General features: G+C 45.9%; 1 protein-coding gene across 1 annotated transcript; it reads right to left on the bottom strand.

The window, feature by feature from the left end:
• Positions 1-5015: 5015 nt before the first annotated feature.
• LOC130285142 (zinc finger protein 2-like) lies at positions 5016-21103 on the bottom strand. Its single transcript, XM_056536441.1, has 7 exons — positions 21067-21103; positions 20425-20544; positions 8673-8786; positions 7337-7463; positions 7148-7239; positions 6913-7018; positions 5016-6147 (listed from the first exon to the last, which is right to left on the bottom strand). The coding sequence occupies exons 2-7, from the start codon at positions 20500-20502 to the stop codon at positions 5105-5107; spliced, it is 1560 nt and encodes a 519-aa protein (XP_056392416.1). The 5' UTR covers positions 20503-20544; positions 21067-21103; the 3' UTR covers positions 5016-5104.
• Between the last annotated feature and the right edge of the window lie 1132 nt (positions 21104-22235).

Below are 22235 nucleotides of genomic sequence, written 5' to 3'. Positions count from 1 at the left end.
TTCTTTTCTTTTTTAATTTCTTTTTTTGAAATTAGTTTTATTGAAAAGTGAACAATATCGGCCACACGGCCTACAAACTAGAAAACAACATGGTCATCAACAAGAAGTACAAAGGCACTTGTCGGTATATAAAGTATATATCTAGCGAGCGACAGGATCAGAAGTGAGAGACCGCAGGGGCCAGCTCAGTGATGAGAAAAGACCATGGGTTGTTGGCAAGACAACCAACCGTACACCACCAGGTGGTAGAGGATACGTAGACAAACAAACATGAAGGACAAACGTCAGACAGGCGCTGACACAACGGAAGAGAAAACAAAATAAAATAAAGAATCTCCTGGAGTACACAATCATTAAACACGGGGAGTAGTCATGCAAAATGTGCATTGAGTAAGGGGAGACGAGCACCGGGCACCCCAGACAGATAGACATTTACCCGGACATTTCCTATTCTTAAAGTATTGTGACATCATGGCTCCACCCCCGTGTGACATCACGCTCCACCCCCTTTAATGCAAGCCTATGGGCTTGCATTGAGGGGGCGGAGCGTGACGTCACACGGGGGTGGAGCCGTGACGTCACAATACTCCGGCCCTGTGATCGCCAGTCATCAGACCCGAAGCGAACATGCTCCGGGGACTGATTGTAACCGGGTGCTGTGTGCAAGATCACGAAGGTCCCCAGCAGCAGGACCCCCGTGATCAGGCATCATATCCCCTGTCCTTTGGATAGGGGATAAGATGTCTTAGCGCCAGAGTTCCCCTTTAAGAGCAACTGCCTTCCTGGCCAAAAACAAAGTTGAATTTCTTTTTTGTGTAGTCCACAGTGCTCTCTGCTGACACCTCTGTCCGTGTCAGGAACTGACCAGAGCAGCATAGGTTTGCAATGGGGATTTTCTCCTGCTCTGGACAGTTCCTGACATGGGCATCAGGTGTCAGCAGAGAGCACTGTGGACAAGACAAAAGAAAAGAAAAAGAAAATAATTTCCTCTGTAGCATAAAGCTGCTAAAAAGTACTGGAAGGGTAAAGACAGTCACTTACAAATCTGTTTAAAGGGGTACTCCGGCGCTTAGACATCTTTTCCCCTATTCAAAGGATAGGGGATAAGATTCCTGATCGCGGGGGTCCCGCCGCTGGGGACCCCCGTAATCTTGCACGCCACACCCAGTTAAAATCAGTAACCGGTAGATAGACAGCTCTCACCTTCCACTGGACACAGGTGTGCACGGACTGGCGGAAGCGCAACCGCCCAATGCAACAAACAAGGTAGGACGCGTTTCGGGTGACAAAACCCTTAGTCATGGCCATGACTAAGGGTCTTGTCACCCGAAACGTGTAGGCTTACGCTCTGTTCTGTTCATGTATCTGTTTTTATGCCAATAAACCACATTGCAACGGATACTGTGTGCTGGACGTCCTACCTTGTCAGTTAAAATCAGTCCCCGGAATCTGGCGGGGTCTCCGGCCTCGTATCTCCAGGTCTTTAATGTATTACCACAAAGGAATAGGCGGGCTATCGGTGCCAAATTTTCTCTTATACTATAAATCTGCTCGTCTCTCTTCTCTTATGCCATGCCCCCACCTCAGGTCCCAGATGGATCTCTCTAGAAAATCGTCTCCTGGCTCCATGCACTTTGTCCTCCTTGATGTGGTTATCGCCCTCGGTATCTCAATTCGTTCCCTCTACTGTTATTATTTCATCCTATGCTGTCCTTCTTTGGCGCTCTGTCCGATTCAAGCTCTCTCTCCCATCTCCCCTCTTACGTCTATTATTGCTAATCCGATGTTCTCCCCTGGGCTTGGACTCTCAGATTTTAGGTGGTGGTGCGACAATAATCTAACATGTTTACATAATTTCTTGATAGCTAAGAAACCCATTACTCGAGACTCATTTGTGACTAGACTTTGACCTTCTACTATCGAATTGTTTAGACTGATTCAAATTTTGTCCTATTTCCAGAGCATAGTCCCTTCTCAAATGGTGGTAAACACGACCTCGTTGGAAGCTCTGGCTTTATACTCACCCCTTCGAACTGGCTCCTTGTCCGTTATATATTCTACACTTAAAGGAGTACTCCGGCGCGCACTTTTTTCCTTTTATCCCGTCCGGGCTGCAAAATAAAAGAAAACGCACTCTCTCTTACCTGCCAACGAGCCCCCGGAGCTCCGGTACAGGTGTTCGGTCCCCGGGCTGTATTCTTCTTACTTCCTGTTAGCCCGGCACGTCACACGGAGCGTCAGCCTATCACCGGCCGCAGCGATGTCCCGCCTCTGCCAGTGATAGGCTGAAGCTCCGTGTGACGTGCCGGGCTAACAGGAAGTAAGAAGAATACAGCCCGGGGACCGAACACCTGTACCGGAGTGTAACGGAGCACCGGGGGCTCGTTGGCGGATGAAATCAGAAAAGTGCGCGCCGGAGTACTCCTTTAATCAACCTCCCCCTGACACCTAACTACCATTTATGTTACAATGGGAAGAGGACCTCCAAACCACAATACCTCTGAATGACTGGCACTCTTGTTGTACACAACTGAGTAAGAGTAGCTGGAAAGTTTCTCTGGCAGAAACTGGCCCCCCCCCCCCCCCCCCCCGAATATTACACAGAACATACATGGTCCCAAAGAGACTCCACGATATTTACCCAGAGGTATCGCCTCTATGTTTCCGTGGTTGCACCGAACACGGCACCATGCTTCACATTTGGTGGACATGTCCAAAAGGTGGCTGCCGCCTTCTGGGGGGAGGTCGTGGACCTTCTCTCAACAGTTACTAACGCCAATTATTCTGTAGATCCGCTCTTCTGCCTATTACGTATCAAATCTGATAAAATATAATCCCGTCGCATAGTCGTCTTCTACATTTCATTCTACTTGACGCCAGAATCCACATAGCAACCAAGTGGCGCTCTTCAATCTCATCACTACCCATAAGTCATTAACAGAATTAACAATATCGGGGGAGATTGATCAAAACCTGTGCAGAGGAAGAGCGGTGCAGTTGCCCATAGCAACCAATCAGATTGCTTCTTTCATTTTCCACAGGCCTCTTTAGAGGCCTGTGGAAAATGAAAGAAGCAATCTGATTGGTTGCTATGGGCAACTGCACCACTCTTCCTCTGCACAGGTTTTGATCAATCTCCCCCGTTATGATCTCGGAGAAACTCAATGCCTTCCGTCCAGATACCACGGATACTTTTCACAAGGTTTGGGATTTATGGACCTCCTCGTCCCGATACGTCTTATTATTGATCTCTGTAATGATCCGCGAATGACCTTCGATGCAATAGTACTGTAAGGATTGGATGGATTCGGGTAGAAGACAGACATGGTCGCACATCTACAATCTTGTCTAATGATCTGATTGCTTCTCAGCATAATGTCAAAAACTAACAGGTTGTTATTATACATTTTTGATCAAAAAGTACAAGCCCACTCACCACGTCAAGGCCACCTATCCAGAGTGGGTCCCTAAGGTCCCTAGCATAAAATGGCGCAGCATCGGGCGGCAACCACCACCACCGCGACACAGGTGCCCACAGGGGGGAACGACCCACTGGCAGAGCGGCCCCAATGCCTCTCAAACCAGTCTATGGGCCGCACTTCTTTTTGTTTGAACATGTTGTCTGCACTCTTCCCCACCCCCTCAGCCCAACCCTATATAAGTAGTATTTAGCTACACAAGGGCCATTTCTTTCCTAGCAGCCTCCCAGTCTGACTGGGAGAGTATGGTAAGTGAGCTATTACACCCTGTTCCCACTGGTGTGGTGCTGTGCGGTGTCCGTTGCTGCCATGGCGCCGTGTCTGCGGGGGGGGGGGGCGACCCATAGACTGGTTTGAGTGGCATTGGGGCCGCTCTGCCAGTGGGTCCTTCCCCCCGTGGGCACTGGTGTCGCGGCGGTGGTGGTCGCCGCCCAGTGCTGCGCCATTTTATGCTAGGGACGTTAGGGACCCACTCTGGATAGGTGGCCTTGACGTGGCGAGTGGGCTTGTACTTTGTGATCAAAAATGTATAATAACAACCTGTTAGTTTTTGATATTATGCTGAGAAGCAATCAGATCATTATACAAGATTGTAGATGTGCGACCAGGTCTGTCTTCTACCCGAATTCACACTGTAATGATTGGATACCTTTCCTCCCTCTCCCCCCTTTTTTTTATTATCTCCTACCCGAGTCCGCTCTCGTGTTGATGTTTTGCTCTGGTACGTTGCTGGATCCTCGTTTCTGTTATTGTTCTGGATGTTTTATTGTTTTTATGCACCTTTTCGCATGTGTGTATCATAAGTTCTCTACATTTAATAAAATTTATCCTTTTGACACTAAAATCAGTCCCCGGAGCATGTTCGCTCCGGGTCTGATTACTGGCGATCACTGGGGCTGGAGAATTGGGATGTCACGGCTCCGCCCATGTGTGACATCACGCTCCGCCCCGTCAATGCAAGCCTATGGGAGGGGGCGTGACAGCTGTCAGCTGATGACTGCCGATCACGGGGCCGGAGTATTGTGACGTCATGTCTCTTCTTTTCGGCCATGGGTCCCCATTACCATTCACTTTAGAGATGAGCGAACTTACAGTAAATTCGATTCGTCACGAACTTCTCGGCTCGGCCGTTGATTACTTTTCCTGCATAAATTAGTTCAGCTTTCCGGTGCTCCGGTGGGCTGGAAAAGGTGGATACAGTCCTAGGAGACTCTTTCCTAGGACTGTATCCACCTTTTCCAGCCCACCGGAGCACCTGAAGGCTGAACTAATTTACGCAGGAAAAGTCATCAACTGCCGAGCCGAGAAGTTTGTGACGAATCGAATTTACTGTAAGTTCGCTTATCTCTAATTCACTTCAGATAAATATAATTTGGGTGTTTAGCAGATTCAGGCTTATTGCACCCAAAGGATTGGGTTAAATGTCCAAAGTTGGGTAAAATATATTATTTCTTTTCCTAGCATTTCATACATTCCAAATTAGAACATAGACCTAGATTTATCAATCTGAGACAAAAACAGTCTGATTTGCCCAAAATCTTTTTTATTTTTTTATTTGTAAAACATTTCCCACATTCTGAACATGAATACATCTTTCCTGTGTGAATTCACTCATTTCTACTGATTTATAAATCATTTTCAGCATTCTGGTCTGGACTATGGCTTCTCTCCTGTGTAAATCCTCTCATGTCTAACAAGATTTGATTAATTTGCAAAGCGTTTCCCATATTTAGAACATGAGTATGACCTCTCTCATGGGAAACAAGGTCTGATTTATTTTTAAAACATTTCCCACATACTGGACAGGAATACGGCGTCTCTCCTGTGTGAATTCTCTCATGCCTGACAAGATCTGATTTATTTATAAAACATTTCCCGCATTCTGAACAAGAATACGGCTTCTCTCCTGTGTGAATCCGCTCATGTCTAACAAGATGTGATTGATTTATAAAACATTTGCCACATTTAGAACATGCATACGGCTTCTCTCCTGCGTGACTTCTCACATGTGCAAGAAGACTGGACTGTTGTGTAAAACATTTCCCACATTCTGAACATGAATATGGCTGCTCTGAGTGAATTCTCTCGTGTCTAACAAGATTTGATTGAATTGCAAAACATTTTCCACATTCTGAACAAGAATATGGCCTCTCTCCTGTGTGACATCTCGCGTGTGTAACAAGAGCTGATTTATTTGTAAAGCTATTCCCGCATTCTGAACAAGTATACGGCTTCTCTCCCGTGTGACTTCTCTCGTGTGTAACAAGATGGTATTTTTGGGTAAAACATTTCCCACATTTTGAACATGAAAAGGGTCTTTCGCCTTTGTGAATTCTTTTGTGTGTGAAAAGACTTGATCTTCTAGTAAACTCTTTTCCACATTCATCACATCGAATCCTCCCCCCCTCAATCGGTGGTTGGTCAGGAAAAGGTTCCTCAAAATTAGGGGGATAATTATAGGATCCATCTGTACTGTGAAGTCCTGGATGGACATTAGGGGCAAGGAGGTCTTCTCCTGAGGAGCGCTCCATGATCTCTCCATCTTCTCCTGAGGAGCGCTCCATGATCTCTCCATCTTCTCCTGAGGAGCGCTCCATGATCTCTCCATATTCTCCTTCTTCATTCAGGGAAAACATGAAGTTTCCCTCAGAATTCTTACTGGAATGTTCTGTGAAAGAAAAAATTTAGTTTGAGTTTCAAAGAAAAAAGATGTTATCGGCCTTCCCTTTTTCAGGATGAATTCATATCCATGACAATGAGATCTGTATAGCCTAATGGCTGCAGAATTACAAGCTTTCAAGCAGCAGCATGCATGCCTTCTCCCTCCCCCACCCCTGCTGGAAGCTCAGCCCTGTACATCAGTCATACAGGACATGAAGGGAGGAGGCATGACCTAGTGCTAATACACTACATGTACAATAATGAGGAACAATTGCTTCCTGATAATGATGGATCTGGACAGTCAGATTACCCAGAAAATTACGAAAAGCAATGTCAGGAGATTGGCTTTGTACTCTATATATCATACTGTATATACAATGTGAGAAACTGGCAGGAGTCGTGGTCGGGCATCGTTATATTTCCCCAAGGTATCTGTAATATATAGCAACCAAGAGGCGCAGATCTCGTCCAGGGAAAATTGGGTGAGAATTGAATCTTTAGTGGACCATAGCTGTGAAGGCCTGTGATTGGCTTGTTTTTTTATGGGATGTAAAGCAGGTTGGTAGTGGGGCCTTTCTGGGCCAGTCAGGGTTTTCCCAGTAGCCCAGGTCAGCACAGGTGCTGAAGTCAGCTTGTTATTTAGCCTTTAAAGAAGAAATTTACAAAGATGTAAAGTTCTACTTAGGTGTTGGATAGTGGAAAAATAAGTTGCCATGGACAATTTGTTAAATAATTGATCCATTCATATACCTGGACATGGAGTATTACATACCTGGGGTAACACCTCCTGGAATTTCCTCCGTCTCTTCCCCCATACCTGGGTGATCGTCCATCATCCACTCTTCATCCTCCACTTTAATAATAGTCAGATCTTCCCCCTGATGTGACATATAGAACAATTCACTACAATACAGCAGACAGGAGGAGCAACAGAGACTCCCAAAATCTATCCCCACATCTATGACTGCAGGACCCCATTATAGAGATATAGGATCAGCCTCATCTACCTGATGCTTCTCTAGGACATTTTCCTCTGGACAGTCCTGGGAATACAGAGGGCGGGGACACCTCTCGGGTGGATTTCTATCAATGACTCCATCTGTAGGGAACACACAGGGAATGAATACATCAGTGCTGAATAGATTTCTATGTTACTAGGTAGTGAGAGTGATATCTATATATATGTCTCTTCTTACCTTGTGATGTAAGGGGCCGGTGATCCTCCATCATGACTATGTCCTGGTACAGATCCTTGTGTCCTTCTACATACTCCCACTCCTCCATGGAGAAATAGACCGCCACATCCTGACACCTTATAGGAACCTGACACACAATGATACAGTCATCACCAGACCCCTCCATTACTGTATAATGTCCCAGCAGTGTCACCTCTCTAATCATCACCAGACCCCTCCATTACTGTATAATGTCCCAGCAGTGTCACCTCTCCAGTCATCACCAGACCCCTCCATTACTGTATAATGTCCAGCAGTGTCACCTCTCCAGTCATCACCAGACCCCTCCATTACTGTATAATGTCCCAGCAGTGTCACCTCTCTAATCATCACCAGACCCCTCCATTACTATATAATGTCCCAGCAGTGTCACCTCTCTAATCATCACCAGACCCCTCCATTACTGTATAATGTCCCAGCAGTGTCACCTCTCCAGTCATCACCAGACCCCTCCATTACTATATAATGTCCCAGCAGTGTCACCTCTCTAATCATCACCAGACCCCTCCATTACTGTATAATGTCCCAGCAGTGTCACCTCTCCAGTCATCACCAGACCCCTCCATTACTATATAATGTCCCAGCAGTGTCACCTCTCTAATCATCACCAGACCCCTCCATTACTGTATAATGTCCCAGCAGTGTCACCTCTCCAGTCATCACCAGACCCCTCCATTACTGTATAATGTACCAGCAGTGTCACCAATCACCAGACCCCTCCATTACTGTATAATGTCCCAGCAGTGTCACCTCTCCAGTCATCACCAGACCCCTCCATTACTGTATAATGTCCCAGCAGTGTCACCTCTCCAGTCATCACCAGACCCCTCCATTACTGTATAATGTCCCAGCAGTGTCACCTCTCCAGTCATCACCAGACCCCTCCATTACTGTATAATGTCCCAGCAGTGTCACCTCTCCAGTCATCAGACCCCTCCATTACTGTATAATGTCCCAGCAGTGTCACCTCTCCAGTCATCACCAGACCCCTCCATTACTGTATAATGTCCCAGCAGTGTCACCTCTCCAGTCATCACCAGACCCCTCCATTACTGTATAATGTCCCAGCAGTGTCATCTCTCCAGTCATCACCAGACCCCTCCATTACTGTATACTGTCCCAGCAGTGTCACCTCTCTAATCATCACCAGACCCCTCCATTACTGTATAATGTCCCAGCAGTGTCACCTCTCTAATCATCACCAGACCCCTCCATTAATGTATAATGTCCCAGCAGTGTCACCTCTCCAGTCATCACCAGACCCCTCCATTACTGTATAATGTCCCAGCAGTGTCACCTCTCTAATCAGCAGCTCAGTGATCCTGTTGGTCAGTTCTAGGATTTTCTGCTCATGTATCAGTGACAGAAGTGGAGGCTCCTTGTCCCATGTCTTCTTCACTATGGTGTAATCCTGTGTATGGAGAGAGACAATGACGGGACTGACCCCAGTATTCCTCCCTCACTACAAAGAGGAGATTGTGCCCCCTGTATAGAGCTCTAGTGAGCACATCTGGAATACTGGGGTCAGTTCTGGAGACCTCATCCACAATGAGACAGACAGTTCTGTAGAACTAATTCACACTACAGGGATCATTGTCAACACCACATTGTAATATTTTAATACAGATTTTCTGTTTACCAGAAGAAATAATAATTAAATCATCTACAGTCATGGCCGTAAATATTGGCGCCCCTGAAATGTTTCTAGAAAATGAAGTATTTCTCACAGGAAAGGATTGCAGTAACACAGGTTTTGCTATACACATGTTTATTCCCTTTGTGTGTATTGGAACTAAACCAATAAAGGAGGAAAAAAAGCAAACTGGACATAATGTCACCAAACTTTCAAAATTGTGGATAAATAATATTGTTTCCAGCATGTGATGCTCCTTTAAACTCACCTGGGGCAAGTAACAGGTGTGGGCAATATAAAAATCAAACCTGAAAGCAGATAAAGAGGAGAGAAGTTCACTTAGTCTTTGCATTGTGTGTCTGTATGTGTCACACTAAGCATGGACAACAGAAAGAGGAGAAGAGAACTGTCTGAGGACTTGAGAACCAAAATTGTGGAAAAATATCAACAATCTCCAGGTTACAAGTCCATCTCCAGAGATCTAGATTTGTCTTTGTCCACAGTGCGCAACATTATCAAGAAGTTTACAACCCATGGACCTGTAGATAATCTCCCTGGGCGTGGACGGAAGAGAAAAATTGATGAAAGGTGTCAACGCAGGATAGTCCGGATGGTGGATAAGCAGCCCCAAACAAGTTCCAAAGATATTCAAGCTGTCCTGCAGGCTCAGGGAGCATCAGTGTCAGCACGAACTATCCGTCAACATTTATATGAAATTAAACACTATGGAGGAGACCCAGGAGGACCCCACTATGGAGGAGACCCAGGAGGACCCCGCTATGGAGGAGACCCAGGAGGACCCCGCTATGGAGGAGACCCAGGAAGACCCCGCTATGGAGGAGACCCAGGAGGACCCCACTATGGAAGAGACCCAGGAGGACCCCGCTATGGAGGAGACCCAGGAGGACCCCACTATGGAGGAGACCCAGGAAGACCCCATTATGGAGGAGACCCAGGAAGACCCCCACTATGGAGGAGACCCAGGAGGACCCCACTATGGAGGAGACCCAGGAAAACCCCACTATGGAGGAGACCCAGGAGGACCCCACTATGGAGGAGACCCAGGAGGACCCCACTATGGAGGAGACCCAGGAGGACCCCGCTATGGAGGAGACCCAGGAGGACCCCACTGCTGACACAGAGATATAAAAAAACAAGACTACATTTTACCAAAATGAACTTGAGTAACGAAAATCCTTCTGGGAAAACGTCTTGTGGACAGATGAGACCAAGATAGAGCTTTTTGGTAAAGCCCATCATTCTACTGTTTACCGAAAACGGAATGAGGCCTACAAAGAAAAGAGCACAGTACCTACAGTGACATATGGGGGAGGTCAGTGATGTTTTGGGTTGTTTTGCTGCCTCTGGCACTGGGGGCCTTGAATGTGTACAAGACATCATGAAATCTGAGGATTACCAATGGATTTTGGGTCGCACTGTACAGCCCAGTGTCAGAAAGCTGGGTTTGCGTCTGAGATCTTGGGTCTTCCAGCAGGACAATGACCCCAAACATACGTCAAAAAGCCCCAGAAATGGAGACAACAAAGTGCTGGAGAGTTCTGAAGTGTCAGCAATGAGTCCAGATCTAAATCCCATTGATCACCTGTGGAGAGATCTTATAATTACTGTTGGGAAAAGGCGCCGTCCAATAAGAGACCGGGAGCAGTTTGTAAAGGAAGAGTGGTCCAACATTCCGGCTGAGAGGTGTAAGAAGCTTATTGATGCTTATAGGAAGAGTGGTCCAACATTCCGGCTGAGAGGTGTAAGAAGCTTATTGATGGTTATAGGAAGAGTGGTCCAACATTCCGGCTGAGAGGTGTAAGAAGCTTATTGATGGTTATAGGAAGAGTGGTCCAACATTCCGGCTGAGAGGTGTAAGAAGCTTATTGATGGTTATAGGAAGTGACTGATTTCACTTATTTTTTCCAAAGGGTGTGAAACTAAATATTAAGTTAAGGGTGTCAATAATTTTGTCCGGCCCATTTTTGGAGTTTAATGACATTATGTCCAATTTGCTTTTTTTCCTCCCTTTTTTGGTTTAGTTCCAATACACACAAAGGGAATAAACATGTGTATAGCAAAACCTGTGTTACTGCAATATATATATATATATATATATATATATATACACACAGAGGAGAGGAGATCTCTATCTATCTATCTATCTATATATATATATATATATACACAAAGGGAATAAACATGTGTATAGCGAAACATGTGTTACTGCAATCCTTTCCTGTGAGAAATACTTCATTTTCTAGAAAAATTTCAGGGGTGCCAACATTTACAGCTATGATTGTATATATCTACCCCTCCCCTCAAATGTTGTATTCCTGATATTAAGTTGCTCTCCGAACGCGACAGTTCCCTCCCACCTGCCCAATTAACATAAACTAGCTACTAAGTTGTTAAATAACACCAGTTGTCTCCACTGTGAAAGTACAAAACAGATTCAAACCGGTTCCAACATGTTTCTCCCGTTTTGTAAATGCTGCTTCATCAGGGACCACCAAATAGTCACAAACCGTCTCTTCAGCAATTTCAAAAGTCGCATAGACAGAACAATCATTGGATGTCGTAAAATGAGGACAAAGAGTCAGATGGGATAACTGGCCTTATATACACTGGCATGGATTCACAGCATTAGGAACAGGTATATGGCCCAACAAGTAGGTCTATCACTTTTACATACCTTTAAAGGGGTACTCCGCCCCTAGACATCTTATCTATTTAAGAGGATGGGAAATAAGATGTCTGATCGCTGAGGACCCCCACGATCTCAGCTGCGGCACCCCAGACATCCGATGCATGGAGCGAACTTCACTCCGCGCAGGATGACTGGCGATGCGGAGGCTCATGACGTCACGGTCACATCCAGCTCGTGACATCACGGCCACGCCCCCTCAATGCAAGTCTATGGGAGGGGGGCGTGACGGCCATCACGCCCCCTCCCATAGACTTGCATTGAGGGGCGTGGCCGTGACTTCACGAGACTCAGGTTCTGCCCCCGATGCTCTAAACGAACGCCGGGTGCAGCAGGGAGATTGCGGGGGGCCCCCTGCGATCAGACATCTTATCCCGTATCCTTTGGATAGGGGATAAGATGTCTAGGGGCGGAGTACCCCTTTAAGCCCCATCATATACATTAATTTAAGCAGTTAATATACTTATGTACTGACCCCAGCGTTGGGCACAGATATATGGCCCAACAGTCCTATTGTCTTATAAGGGTTATTCAGCTTTAAGAAACCATATTCCGTATCCACAGGGGTTGGGTCAAAACACTGGGACCCACAACAATCTCCATAATGAGACTCGACTCTTCCCGAGGAGCACTCCGGCACCCCCACCTTCTGAAGCTAACTGATCTCGACAGTGACGGTCTTGGATTGATTGAACAGACCGTCAGTGCCAACAAGGCCAGTTAATCGCGAAAGGTGAAGTCTAGGGCGCTCGTCAGACAGTTGAGCCCCGCTCTGGAGATCGCTGGGGGTCCCAGTGGTCGGACCCCTCTGTAATCAGACACTTATCTTCTGTCCTATGTCCCATTGTGTACAACATGTACTGGCAGAATAGGTGGACCAATAGTAGCGTTAATTCTGCCAGTTATAATCTCCCTGTGATGGTGTTTCTTATGTAGAACAGAAGGACTGTGCCATCCAGGATCTCCATGCGGGCAAAGAGGGTGGATAAGGGCGCACCGTTCAGACTGTAGTAGACGTGTCGTCACTACAGAGAAAGACATCCGCTCCATCGGCCATGATGTTCAATGGCCACCAATGGACCCACACTAAGGGTGATGGGGCGTGAGGGATGGATAATGCCCAAACAGACCCCCATCGAAGATTTGCTCAAATCTCGCAAAGCGTTATCCTAAAGAGGTACCGATTCCGGAGCTGGAAGGCATACAGAGCTCCACCCGCTCATCACGTAAATCCCCAATATGGCGGAGAGAAAGTGTCCCAGAGTATTAGAATAATTTTAAGTGGTGGAAGGCATAGTGCGCCGACCAGGGAATGAAATGCCCCACAGTCCATTTAGACAGCCATAGAGCAAGGTCCGGGGATATCAAAGTTAGAAAGATGCTGAAAGAGTCTTATTGTTAGATTTGCAATGAGAATATGGGAAAATCCCCATAAACCTCTCCTGCTCTGGACAGTTCCCAACACGGCAGAGGTGGCAGCAGAGAGCGCTGTGTTCAGACTGGAAAGAACTACACAACTACCTCTGGAGCATACAGCAGCTCAAATCTGTATCACTTTCTGGCACCAGTTCATTTGAAAAAAAAATTCTCCGGAGTACCCCTTTAACCCCTTAACGACCATGGACGTAAATGTATGTCCTGGTGCGGAGGTTCTTCGCGCACCAGAACGTACATTTACATCCTATATACGGAGCGATGCTCGGGTCATGCACGGCAGGTCCCGGCTGCTGATAGCAGCCAGGGACCTGCCGGTAATGGCCGACATCCGCGATCGCACAGATGTCTGCCATTAACCCCTCAGATGCCATAATCAATACAGATCACGGCATCTGCGGCAGTGCGGCTACATTTAAGGCTGATCTGATCGCCCGCGGCCCGGCAGTGGGGGATCAGACCTGCCAGCGTCACCTTCCCGGCGTCTTCTGCACTGATCTACCTTCCAGCAGACCAGAGCAGAAGATCGCCGATAACACTGATCAGTGCGATGTCCTATACACAGCACTGAACAGTATCAGCAATCAAGTGATTGCTATAGATAGTCGCCTATGGGGACATAAATAGTGTAAAAAAAAAATAAAAAACATTTAAAATAAAAAAAAGGAACAAAATTTTCGAAAAATCCCCTCCCCCAATAAAAATGTAAATTGTCCCTTTTTCCCCATTTTACCCCCAAAAAGTGTAATAAACATATTTGGTATCGTCCGAACTATTAAAATATAAATGTTAATGATCCCGTACGGTGAACGGCGTGAACTTTGAAAATTGCTGCATTTTTGTCACCTTTTATTCAAAAAATAATAATTTATTAATAAAATTATTAAAAAGTTTTATATACACAAATTTGGTATCAATAAAAAGTACAGATCATGGCGCAAAAAATGAGCCTTCATAGCGCCGCTTAGACGGAAAATTGAAAAAGTTATTGGTAGTCAAGATAAAGGGATTTTAAATGTACTAAGTTGGTTAAAAAATTAGCAATTTTTTTTAAAGCGCAACAGTAATAGAAAAGTACGTTATCATGGGGATCATTTTAATCGTATTGACGCACAGAATAAGAACACGTCATTTTTACCGCAAATTGTACGGCGTGAAAACGAAAGCTTCCAAAATTAGCAAAATTGCGGTTTTCTTTTCAATTTCCCCACACAAATAGTATTTTTTTGGTTGCGCCATACATTTTATGGTAAAGTCAGTGATGGCATTACAACGCACAACTGGTCGCACAAAAAACAAGCCCTCATATGGGTCTGTGGAGGAAAATATAAAAGAGTTGCGATGTTTAGAAGGAGAGGAGGAAAAAACGAAAATGCAAAAAAAAGAAAATTGAGGGGTTAACCCCTTCCCGCAGAATGTCATATATAAACGCCGGGTTGTGCAGTGCGTTCGCGCATCCCGGCGTTTATAAATGACATTCAGTTAACCCGGCGATGCGCAGCATCGCACGGGTTAACTGGCAGAAGTCCCGCTGTTTCCAGCAGGGGACAACTTCTGCTTCACCCCCAGGACCATCAATTGATGGTCCTGGTCAGCGATCACTGTGATTGGTCCCTGTGGACCAATCACAGTGATCTGGGGTGAAAGTTCAGATCCCCCGCACTGCCCGCCCCTGGAAGTCGGGCAGAACGGGGGACGATGGCTGCGGGGGCTCGCGGGGACCTGCGGCATGGGGGGGGGGAACACGAGGGGACCGGCAGCCTTACCTGAAGCAGCGGCGGGACCTTCCACGTGGACGAGCAGCGACGGGACCGGCAGGTAAGTATGTGGTCCTCAAAGGCAGCAGTGAAGATCTTCACTGCTGCTTCTAGGAGTCTGAAAACTACAACTCTCAGCATGCCTAGACAGCCTTTGGCTGTCTGGGCATGCTGGGAGTTGTAGTTTTGCAACATCTGGAGGGCCCCAGTTTGGAGACCATTGTATAATGGTCTCCAATCTGTGCTCTTCCAGCTGTTGCAAAACTACAACACCCAGCATGCACTGACTGTCCAGGCATGCTGGGAGTTTTAGTTCAGCAACATCTGGCCCTTCAGATGTTGCCGAACTACAACTCCCAGCATGCCCTTCAGCTGTCTGGGCATGCTGGGAGTTGTAGTTTTGCAACAACTGGAGACACACTGGTTGGGAAACATTGTCTGTTTCTAACTCAGTGTTCCCTAACCTGTGTGCCTCCAGCTGTTGCAAAACTATAACTCCCAGCATGCACTAACAGACCATGCATGCTGGGAGTTGTGGTTTTGCAACAGCTGGTGCACACCCCCCCCCCCCCCCCCCCCCCTGTGAATGTACAGGGTACATTCACATGGGCGAGGCTTTTACAGTGGGTTTCTCGCATCTTGAGATGCAGCAAATTTTGCGCCGGGAAACTCGCTGTAATCCCCCGCCCATGTGACTGTACCCTAAAAACACTACACTACACTAACACAAAATAAAATAAAAAGTTAAAAACACTACATATACACATACCCCTACACAGCCCCCCTCCCCCAATAAGAATGTCCGGTACACCACTGTTTCCAAAGCAGAGCCTCCAGCTGTTGAAAAACAACAACTCCCAGTATTGCCGGACAGCCGTTGACTGTCCACGCATGCTGGGAGTTTTGCAACAGCTGGAGGCACGCTGTTTGGGAATAACTGGCGTAGAATACCCCTATGTCCACCCCTATGCAAATCCCTAATTTAGGCCTCAAATGCGCATGACGCTCTCACTTTGGAGCCCTGTCGTATTTCAAGACAACAGTTTAGGGCGACATATGGGGTATTTCTGTACTCGGGAGAAATTGTGTTACAAGGTTTGGGGGGTATTTTCTTCTTTAACCCTTCATGAAAAGGAAATGTTGGGGTCTACACCAGAATGTTAGTGTAAAAAAATTTAAATTTTTACACTAACATGCTGATGTTGCCCTATACTTTACATTTTCACAAGAGGTAAAAGGGAAAAAAGCCCCCAAAAATTTGTAATGCAATTTCTCCCGACTACGGAGATACCCCATAAGTGGGCGCAAAGTTCTCTGGGGGCGCACAACAAGGCCCAGAAGGGAGAGTGCACCATGTACATTTGAGGTGATTTACACAGGGGTGGCTGATTGTTACAGCGGTTTTGACAAACGCAAAAAAAACAAAACCCCACATGTGACCCCATTTCCGAAACTACACCCCTCACGGAATGTAATGAGGGGTGCAGTGAGAATTTACCCCCCACAGGTGTCTGACGGATCTTTGGAACAGTGGTCCGTGAAAATGAAAACTTGTACAGCCCACTGTTCCAAAGATCTGTCAGACACCAGCGGGGGGCAAATGCTCACTGTACCCCTTGTTACGTTCCTCAAGGGGTCTAGTTTCCAAAATGGTATGCCATGTGTTTTTTTTTTGCTGTTCTGGCACCAGAGGGGCTTCCTAAATGCGACATGCTCCCCGAGCAAAATTTGCTCTCAAAAAGCCAAATATGACTCCTTCTCTTCTGAGCATTGTAGTTCGCCCATAGTGCACTTCAGGTCAACTTATGGGGTACCTCCATACTCAGAAGAGATGGGGTTACAAATTTTGGGGGGTATTTTCTGCTATTAACCCTTGCAAAAAGGTGAAATTAGGGGGGAAACACACATTTTAGTGGAAATTTTTTTTTTTTTTTTTTTTACATATGCAAAAGTCGTGAAACACCTGTGGGGTATAAAGGCTCACTTTATTCCTTGTTACGTACCTCAAGGGGTCTAGTTTCCAAAATGGTATGCCATGTGTTTTTTTTTTTTGCTGTTCTGGCACCATAGGGGCTTCCTAAATGCAACATGCCCCCCAAAAACCATTTCAGAAAAACGTACTCTCCAAAATCCCCTTGTCGCTCCTTCCCTTCTGAGCCCTCTACTGCGCCCGCCGAACACTTTACATAGACATATGAGGTATGTGCTTACTCGAGAGAAATTGGGCCACAAATATAAGTATACATTTTCTCCTTTTACCCCTTGTAAAAATTCAAAAATTGGGTCTACAAGAACATGCGAGTGTAAAAAATGAAGATTGTGAATTTTCTCCTTCACTTTGCTTCTATTCCTGTGAAACACCTAAAGGGTTAAAACACTTACTGAATGTCATTTTGAATACTTTGGGGGGTGTAGTTTTTATAATGGGGTCTTTTATGGGGTATTTCTAATATGAAGACCCTTCAAATCCACTTCAAACCTGAACTGGTCCCTGAAAAATAGTGAGTTTGAAAATTTTGTGAAAAATTGGAAAATTGCTGCTGAACTTTGAAGCCTCTGATGTCTCCAAAAGTAAAAACTCATAAATTTTATGATGCAAACATAAAGTAGACATATTGTATATGGGAATAAACATTTTTTTTTATTTGTAATATCCATTTTCCTTACAAGCAGAGAGCTTCAAAGTTAGAAAAATGCAAACTTTTCAAATTTTTCATCAAATTTTAGGATTCTTCACAAGGAAGGATGCAAGATACCACAAAAATTTACCACTATGTTAAAGTAGAATATGTCACGAAAAAACAATCTCGGAATCAGAATGATAAGTAAAAGCATCAGAGTTATTAATGTTTAAAGTGACAGTGGTCAGATGTGCAAAAAACGCTCTGGTCCTTAAGTCCAAAATGGGCTTGGTCCTGAAGGGGTTAAAGGGGTACTCCGGTGAAAACCTTTTTTCTTTTAAATCAACTGGTGCCAGAAACTTAAACATATTTGTAAATTACTTCAATTAAAAAATCTTAATCCTTCCAGTACTTATTAGCTGCTGAATACTACAGAGGAAATTCCTTTCTTTTTGGAACACTGATGACATCACGAGCACAGTGCTCTCTGCTGACATCTCTGTCTTTTAGCAACCATGCATAGCATCTGTATGCTAAGGGCAGCATGGTGGCTCAGTGGTTAGCACTGCTGCCTTACAGTGCTGGGGACTTGGGTTCAAATCCCACTAAGGACAACAATAAATAAAGGGTTATTATTATTATTATTATTATTATAATAATGTCAGCAGAGAGCACTGTGCTCATGATGTCATCAGAGAGCATTCCAAAAAGAAAAGAATTTCCTCTGTAGTATTCAGCAGCTAATAAGTACAGGAAGGATTAAGATTTTTTAATAGAAGTAATTTACAAATCTGTTTAACTTTCTGGTACCAGTTGATTTAAAAGAAAAAAGGTTTTCACCAGAGTACCCCTTTAAGGTCCTGTGGGTGTAAAGTTATTAACCTGTTAAGGACGCAGGGCGTACCGGTATGCCCTGGTCCAGTTACCGGGTTTGAGGTGCACTTGTGAGCTGAGCATGCTTTAAACCTGGTGGGTCCCGACTACTATCAGCAGCCGAGCCCAAGGTTAATGCCAATGCATTAACCCTTTAGACGCCGCAATCATTTTACTTTCGGTTTAGAGACCACAATCGCGGTGTCTATACCGAAAGTAAAATGATCCCGGCAGCTCAGCGAAGCTGATCAGGACCATCGCCGTGAAACCACGATGTCCCGATCAGCTGAGAAGATGGCGGGAGGGTACTTACCTGCCTCCTCCTTGTCCGATCGGTCGTCTGATGCTCCAGCCAGGCTCTGCAGGCTGGAGCAATCGAGCACAGATAACAATGATCAATGCTATGCTATGGCACAGAACAGTGTATGCAATGTAATGATCACATGTTATAGTCTCCTATTCTCCTATGGGGACTAAAATATAATAAAGTGCAAAAAAATATAATAAAAGTGTAAATCACCCCCACCTTTTCCCATTTTTTAAATAAAATAATGTAATAAAAAATAAAAATAATCATTTGTGGTGCCGCCGCATGCGTAAATGTCCAAACTATTAAAAAATAAGGGTAGCAAAACTGGACTGTAGAACATGTAAAACAAAACAAAAAACAACACCAAAGTCCAAAAATGAGCATTTTTGGTCACTTCATATACCATAAAAAAAAATTTTTTATAAAAAAAAGCGATAAAAAATAAAAATGGTATCGATAAAAACTACCGACCATGGCGCAAAAAATAACCCTCATAAAGCACCGAATACAGAAAATGGAGGGATAATACTATGTGGGGCAGGGAGGGGGGTCCTCAGGGGTTTTTATGAGACCCCTAAGTTCAATGGAAAGGGAATCCCTCAACATATGATGACATATTGGTCACCTGTCTCCTCCAACTTGTGAACAGTTCAGGTTCAGCCCTTTTATGTTTAAAGAGGATTGTGGATTTTAAATTGGATGTAAATCCTGGAGAAGGAATATGGGATGAAGAAAAAGAGAGGAGAAGAAGGGAAAACAGGAAACATAACAAAACAATAAGAGCAATAACAAGAGTGTGGGGGGAGGGGAGATCAGATGGGGACAACAATGGTGGAAATGTAGATGGGGACAACAATGGTGGAAATGTAGATGGGGGACAACAATGGTGGAAATGTAGATGGGGACAACAATGGTGGAAATGTAGATGGGGGGACAACAATGGTGGAAATGTAGATGGAGACAACAATGGTGGAAATGTAGATGGGGGACAACAATGGTGGAAATGTAGATGGGGACAACAATGGTGGAAATGTAGATGGGGGACAACAATGGTGGAAATGTAGATGGGGACAACAATGGTGGAAATGTAGATGGGGGACAACAATGGTGGAAATGTAGATGGGGGGACAACAATGGTGGAAATGTAGATGGGGGACAACAATGGTGGAAATGTAGATGAGGACAACAATGGTGGAAATGTAGATGGGGACAACAATGGTGGAAATGTAGATGGGGGACAACAATGGTGGAAATGTAGATGAGGACAACAATGGTGGAAATGTAAATGGAGACAACAATGGTGGAAATGTAGATGGAGGACAACAATGGTGGAAATGTAGATGGGGGACAACAATGGTGGAAATGTAGATGGGGACAACAATGGTGGAAATGTAGATGGGGGACAACAATGGTGGAAATGTAGATGGGGGACAACAATGGTGGAAATGTAGATGGGGGGACAACAATGGTGGAAATGTAGATGGGGGACAACAATGGTAGAAATGTAGATGGGGACAACAATGGTGGAAATGTAGATGGGGACAACAATGGTGGAAATGTAGATGGAGACAACAATGGTGGAAATGTAGATGGGGGACAACAATGGTGGAAATGTAGATGGGGACAACAATGGTGGAAATGTAGATGGGGGACAACAATGGTGGAAATGTAGATGGGGGACAACAATGGTGGAAATGTAGATGGGTCACCTCACCTCTCCGGTCAGCAGGTGGAGGATCTCCAAGGTGAAGTGTAATATTCTCTTAGTCATCTCATTCCTGTCCTTGTCCATCCTTGGGGGATCATTCAGGAGAAGAGGAGACAACTGGGTCAGCTGGAGGGGAAGAGGAGGAGCCTGAATCACAGAACCAGCGACACAATGTAACAAACCTCATCATGTAATCTCCTTACTACTGGGGTGACACACTGTAACAAACCTCCACCTCATGTAATCTCCTTACTACTGGGGTGACACACTGTAACAAACCTCCTCCTCATGTAATCACCTTACTACTGGGGTGACACACTGTAACAAACCTCCTCCTCATGTAATCTCCTTACTACTGGGGTGACACACTGTAATAAACCTCCTCCTCATGTAATCTCCTTACTACTGGGGTGACACACTGTAACAAACCTCCTCCTCATGTAATCTCCTTACTACTGGGGTGACACACTGTAACAAACCTCCTCCTCATGTAATCTCCTTACTACTGGGGTGACACACTGTAACAAACCTCTTCCTCATGTAATCTCCTTACTACTGGGGTGACACACTGTAACAAACCTCCTCCTCATGTAATCATCTTACTACTGGGGTGACACACTGTAACAAATCCCCTCCTGATATAATTACCTTATTACCAATTGCCCGACCAGGACCTGATCTGTATCTGCCAGATGCTGAGGTGGAGGACCTGTAATGATGTCACAATCATGTGACCAGGAAATGGGTGACATGTTTCCTGTCTAACGTGGAGCTCCATTCTGATATTTGTGTTTTTTTTTAAATCAACTTTATTGAAAAAAAACCAACAAAGTAGAGGTCACATGTTTCCTGTCTAGAGTGGAGCTTCAGTCTGCAGCCGGACACTTAGTAGTTCATGTAGGGGCGGAGCTCAGCATCAAGGTTTTAGAACCAGTCGTGGCGATCACGTGACTTTAGTGGGCGGAGCTCAGCAGTGGAGTGACGCCCATAGTCTGTTCTTTAGAGAGGTTTGTGTTTCAGATAAAACCTATTAAGGGGAACATCCGACTTTAACCCTATGCTGCCCTGATATGTGAGGTTAGGTCATGTGATCTATCATCATAGTACAGCAATAATGACGTCGCCATTGTCAGTCACGTGATGGCGGTGTCTTCAGTTTCTTCTTTGAAATAGAACAGAGCAAATTCTAACCCTGGACTAATGGTGGAGACCTCTGCTCTGGGGGCCGGAGACCTCTGCTCTGGAGACCTCTGCTCTGGGGATGGAGACCTCTGCTCTGGGGATGGAGACCTCTGCTCTGGGGCCGGAGACCTCTGCTCTGGGGGCCGGAGACCTCTGCTCTGGAGACCTCTGCTCTGGGGATGGAGACCTCTGCTCTGGGGCCGGAGACCTCTGCTCTGGGGGCCGGAGACCTCTGCTCTGGAGACCTCTGCTCTGGAGACCTCTGCTCTGGAGACCTCTGCTCTGGGGGCCGGAGACCTCTGCTCTGGGGATGGAGACCTCTGCTCTGGGGATGGAGACCTCTGCTCTGGAGACCTCTGCTCTGGGGCCGGAGACCTCTGCTCTGGGGATGGAGACCTCTGCTCTGGAGACCTCTGCTCTGGGGCCGGAGACCTCTGCTCTGGGGCCGGAGACCTCTGCTCTGGGGCCGGAGACCTCTGCTCTGGGGCCGGAGACCTCTGCTCTGGGGCCGGAGACCTCTGCTCCGGGGATGGAGACCTCTGCTCCGGGGCCGGAGACCTCTGCTCTGGGGATGGAGACCTCTGCTCTGGGGATGGAGACCTCTGCTCTGGAGACCTCTGCTCTGGGGCCGGAGA

Source organism: Hyla sarda, chromosome 1 (genome assembly GCF_029499605.1).
Source record: "Hyla sarda isolate aHylSar1 chromosome 1, aHylSar1.hap1, whole genome shotgun sequence".
NCBI lineage: Eukaryota > Metazoa > Chordata > Amphibia > Anura > Hylidae > Hyla > Hyla sarda.
Note: the sequence above shows the minus strand (reverse complement) of the source record. Positions and strands in the feature narration are given on the sequence as shown.

Bases quoted from the DNA above. Each gene is read 5' to 3' on its own strand.
- LOC130285142 (XM_056536441.1), bottom strand. From the start codon at position 20,502: ATGGACAAGGACAGGAATGAGATGACTAAGAGAATATTACACTTCACC. The intron at 7,464-8,672 runs GTGACACTGCTG...ATTGTGTGTCAG, and splicing joins CTGAGCTGCTGATTAGAGAG to GTTCCTATAAGGTGTCAGGA. The intron at 7,019-7,147 runs GTAGATGAGGCT...ATGTCACATCAG, and splicing joins ATGTCCTAGAGAAGCATCAG to GGGGAAGATCTGACTATTAT.